The sequence below is a fragment of the Gavialis gangeticus genome, unplaced genomic scaffold (genome assembly GCF_001723915.1).
Source record: "Gavialis gangeticus isolate Ggan-Ray unplaced genomic scaffold, GavGan_comp1, whole genome shotgun sequence".
NCBI classification, from domain to species: Eukaryota; Metazoa; Chordata; order Crocodylia; family Gavialidae; genus Gavialis; species Gavialis gangeticus.
Genome location: NW_017729004.1, coordinates 2,898,470 through 2,903,263, shown reverse-complemented (window position 1 = coordinate 2,903,263; position 4,794 = coordinate 2,898,470). Strand labels below are relative to the sequence as shown.

Genomic DNA, 4,794 nt, shown 5'->3' with positions numbered 1-4,794 from the left:
CAAATTTGGGTTAAAAAAGTAACCCCAAATCCACATTTTTCCATGTTTAAAAGGAAACACCACTTTCTCTCTCTATATATATGTGTGTGTGTGTGTGTAAATATGTGTGTGTGTATATGTGTGTATGTGTATATATATATGTGTGTGTGTGTAAATATATATGTGTGTTTGTGTATCTGTGCGTGTGTGTGTGTATATATATATGTATGTATATATGTATATTTGTGGTGTTTCCTTTTAATCACTGGAAAATATGGATTTGGTGCAACTTTTTTTTTTAACCAAAAATTTGGAATTTTTTTAAATCGGAGAAAAAGCAGGATCCCTGCTGAATACCTATTCCTCTCCATCCTTGCCCAGTCTTTTCTGTTCAGGTTGCAGGTTCTGCTTGAGAAAAACCACTTGCTTATTCTTTGCTTCTACTAACTACCTACTGCTGGCCTGGGCCTGGGCCTCAGGTGGGGGACCTTACACTCTGCAGAGAAACATATGCCGATGTCCCAGAGTCCCTATAGGTACTTCACCACTTCTCTGTCTCTGTTCTCACCTTCTGTCCTCAAAGTTGCTTGAAACATGAATAAAGGGAGCTGGGTTGAGAGTGGTGGAGACAAAGAACAGACTTGTGTTGTGCAATACAGAGTACCCCCTCCATACACAACACAGCTCCCCGCCTTTGTGCTAGCTCCTCCAGAACTAACTGTGGTACCTGCTTGAGGCAGGGCTGCCATCAATGCCCATGCACACAGAAAGGTTCATCGTTGCCCATGCATCGTTGCCCATGCATCGTTGCCCATGCATACAGAAAGGTTCATTGTTGCCCATGCATCATTGCCCATGCACACAGAAAGGTTCATTGCCCATGCATCATTGCCCATGCATCGTTGCCCATGCACACAGAAAAGTTCATTGTTGCCCATGCATCATTGCCCATGCACACAGAAAGGTTCATTGTTGCCCATGTATCATTGCCCATGCACACAGAAAGGTTCATCGTTGCCCATGCATCATTGCCCATGCATCGTTGCCCATGCACACAGAAAGGTTCATCGTTGACCATGCATCATTGCCCATGCACACAGAAAGGTTCGTTGCCCATGCATCGTTGCCCATCCACACAGAAAAGTTCATCACTGCCCATGCATCATTGCCCATGCATCATTGTCCGTGCACACAGAAAGGTTCATCATTGCCCATGCATCGTTGTCCATGCACACAGAAAGGTTAGCAAAGGTAGTACCAACCGAAGTGGCTCCAGCCCTCCCTCTCTGTGATCCCACAGGCCTCGTGTTGGAGGGCTATGCTGCGTGGGGGCAGAGGCAGGTCAGACTCCAGGGTGGTTTTCAGCTCACCGTATACAAAGCTTCTCCTCCTGCAGCCAGTTTGATATTTTTGGGAGTTGTGACAAAGGTGAAAATCATAACTATCTGTGTCCTGTCCTGGCATGCTCAGTCTCTTCTGTGAGGCTCTTCCTGAGGGCAGCAACCTGGTTGGATATTAGGAAAAGCTTTCTCACGGGGGGGGCGGTGAAGCACTGTATAGAAGTGCCCCAAGGAGCCGAAGAGACGTGGGGGCCTTTCCCGAGCGCGCGGGTGCAAGATCAAGCCCACAACAGCTTGATGACTGATTATTATGATCATCACGTCTTTTCCCTTCTCTCTCTCCCAGGTAAATTTTATTCTTTTTATCAATATTATCCGAGTCTTAGCAACCAAGCTGCGGGAAACCAATGCAGGGCGGTGCGATACCAAGCAACAATACAGGTGAGTCGCGCTTCTCCTCTGACAGAAGATGCCCTGGGGTGAGACGCCTGGGGGAAGACCTGGAGTCTCCTGCCCACACACCCAGCATGCACTGGGGCTGCCTCAGTCTTCCCTACTACCCTGCGTGATAAAACCCGTCCTGTGCCCTCTTTTTCCCTCCCAGCCCTTGTCTGCTCGGGAAGTGGATCTGCTATTCTCTCGGTACAGCGCCTAGCACATGTGGGTCCCAATCCAAGTGGTGTCACTGAATAAAAGCAAGCGCTCGCTGCCGGGCGGGGCTGGCTTGCATAGAGGCAGCCCATTTATGCTGCTGCATCCCATCGCACATTGGTCCTTCCTTTTTTTTTTTCTTGTTTTTCCTTTCCCCTGTTTATGAAACCTGGGGCCTCACTTTAAATCAGCTTCCCAAACACCGCTTGCTGCACGGCAGCAGGCTTTCTAACCCAGCTGGCAACGTTGTGTGTTACGGTACTTCCCCCCCTTCCCTGATAGCTCGAATTGGACTACAAAGGCAAAATCACCGAGGCCCGGCCCCTGCTACAGAGCTCGGCAGGGCTTGTCTTGGCTCAGGCTGAAATGCTTCGCTCCAAAACAGTCCACAGGGGAGCGAGAGAAATAATCCAGGGCCGTGTCAGGGCAAAACGCGAGGTCACGGCTACCATCGCGCTCAGCAAAGAGAGTTCAAGAGCGAGAGGTTTTATTTGCAAGCGGGGCCTGGAATCTGGCTGGAAAAGGCAAAGGTTTGTTTTGCTGCCTTGTCAGAGCTGTGATTTATCTATTTATTTCTCAGGGGTTGAGGCTTGCAATTAATTAAGGCTTGGACAGGCCCAACTGTTTTTATTTGCGAAGCCCCGCCGTGATTGTCAGCTGGACGCCGAACGCGGCCAGGCCTCCTGGCAGCCGTGCCCTCCTCTCCCTCACTAATTGCCTCCATTTGGTGACTGCCGTAACAATTGGCAGGGACTCGCACCCCTCGCACAGCATCACTTCCAGGCAGGGCTGGTCCCCGCGGGGACAGCTGATATGAACCCAGCCAAATGCGAAGGGCCTGGAGGCTGAGATGCAGCTGCTTCTCCCCTGGCACAGCCCGAGGACGCTTGCTAGATGCAGAGATGTGCCAGCAGCACCGCTCCATGGCACGTCCCGGGAGTCCACCCCCTGGGCTGACCAGCGTCCGGACGGCTTTGCAAGCCTTCTCCTTGCCCCCCTCCACCAGCTATGCTCGTGCTCCGAGAGACCCATCTTTTTTGCCCTACCTGGACATCAGCCATTTATATTTAGATATAAAGCAGAACCGCCCTCTGCCTGAAGAAGGGCATCGGTGCCCAAAAGTTTGCAAAGAACAATTTTTTTCCCCCCCCCCAACGATTTAGTGGGTCTAATAAAAGTTATCACCTCTGCCCAAAGAACCTGATCTGCCTTTAGTTACTAAGGACCTTAGTGCTAGATGGACAGGCCTGGAGACTGGACCCCACCATGAGCCATGTCATGGGCAGCAAAGCTTCTGCTCAGACCTGTTCTACCAACTTGGGCCAAAAACAGGGATCTTTAAGGCTGAGACGTTCATCTATTCTCTTGACTTCCTCCATGCCTTTCTTTTTCCCCCCGCAGGAAGCTGCTGAAATCTACCCTCGTCCTTATGCCTCTGTTCGGCGTTCACTACATAGTTTTCATGGCAATGCCATACACAGACGTGTCAGGGATACTTTGGCAAGTTCAAATGCACTATGAAATGCTGTTCAACTCTTTCCAGGTACGATATGCTCCTCAACTTTCTGGGCAGGCTAAGGGCAAAGTTATGGTGCTGTGTGGGAAGGGAAGTAGACACCCGGTGCTTCCTATTTGGTGCATTTGCTCCTCAACATGATTTTCCTAGTGTGGGTAAATTGTACTCAACTGAGGATACATCAATGTAGCTCTGTTAGCTTGAACAATGAGGGAAGACCTGAGCAATGCAGATAGACTCAAGCTGGGGATGTGGACAGAAAATAGACAGTAGGAGGCTGCGAGATAAATATGACTTTTTTTGTTGTTGTTTCTTTGTTTTTTGCAGGGATTTTTTGTGGCCATCATATACTGTTTTTGCAATGGAGAGGTGAGTGTCTTCGCTTCTTCATGTTCCCCATTCTTTGTAAGTTGATCCCAGATATCTACAGCCCAGAGCCAGGAGGAGCCGGGTGACATGGCTCCGGGGGCTGGATTTGGCCCATAAAACAACACCAGTGATCTAAGGTGTAAACCTTACAGTCAAGTCTATGCAGGGATACTTAGGGACATGGAGAGAAATCAACTAAAAGGCCATGAAAGCTTCATGGAGAGATGTTGGTTTTGATCTGATAGCGACTCGCATGTGGCATGTGCCCCGCAGGAAGGCTGCGAAACTAAGCTCTGCATTATGGACTGAGTGATGAGCTTGTGTGGGGGGAACGACTGGGGATTTACAACTGGAGAAGGAGTTGTTTGAAAGAGCAGCTTGCTAGGCCGCTTGAGAGAGATTTTGCAGTGAAGCTGGTGGCTGTGCTGGTTTGCAGCTCTGCAGATATCAGCCAGAAAGAGGTAGGCTAGGCAGGAGACCAAGAGGGGAAGGAAAGTCATGTTCCACACAGGGAGAGAGGGATAAATAATCTCAATTATGGATCGATACAGGGCCAGCTCGTGGAAAAGGTGTAGCTATGCATAGCACTGCAGGAGTTATTCACATCATCAGACCATTGCCAGTCCATGCCAGGCTGCCCATTGACCCAGTCCGTCGGGAAATAGCTCACGCAATTGAGTTTCCACCCTCTGAGCACCAAATGTACCCAGCAGCAGAAGGAGATGTTGCACAGTGGCCAACCTAAATATAACCTTGCCCACAATTTCATCCAATTTATTGTAATGATTTCCCTAGCTAGTTCTCCCAGCTAACACCACCTCTTTCAGAAACACCTGCGCCCTGTTATCCCCTACCATTCATTTCTTCATTCCTGACTAATCATTGAAGCATAGACAATGAGGGCTGGAAGGGAGCTCAGGAGTCACATCTAGTCCAACC

The 4,794-nt window shown here is 49.4% G+C and overlaps 1 protein-coding gene across 1 annotated transcript in view; it reads left to right on the top strand.

The window, feature by feature from the left end:
• PTH1R (parathyroid hormone 1 receptor) overlaps positions 1-4,794 on the top strand; it is a 179,808-nt gene that overhangs the window by 172,058 nt on the left and 2,956 nt on the right. The window contains exons 10-12 of the mRNA XM_019508028.1: positions 1,666-1,760; positions 3,372-3,513; positions 3,814-3,855. Of these exons, the coding sequence (XP_019363573.1) occupies positions 1,666-1,760; positions 3,372-3,513; positions 3,814-3,855 (279 nt within the window). The remainder of the gene's footprint in view (positions 1-1,665; positions 1,761-3,371; positions 3,514-3,813; positions 3,856-4,794) is intronic.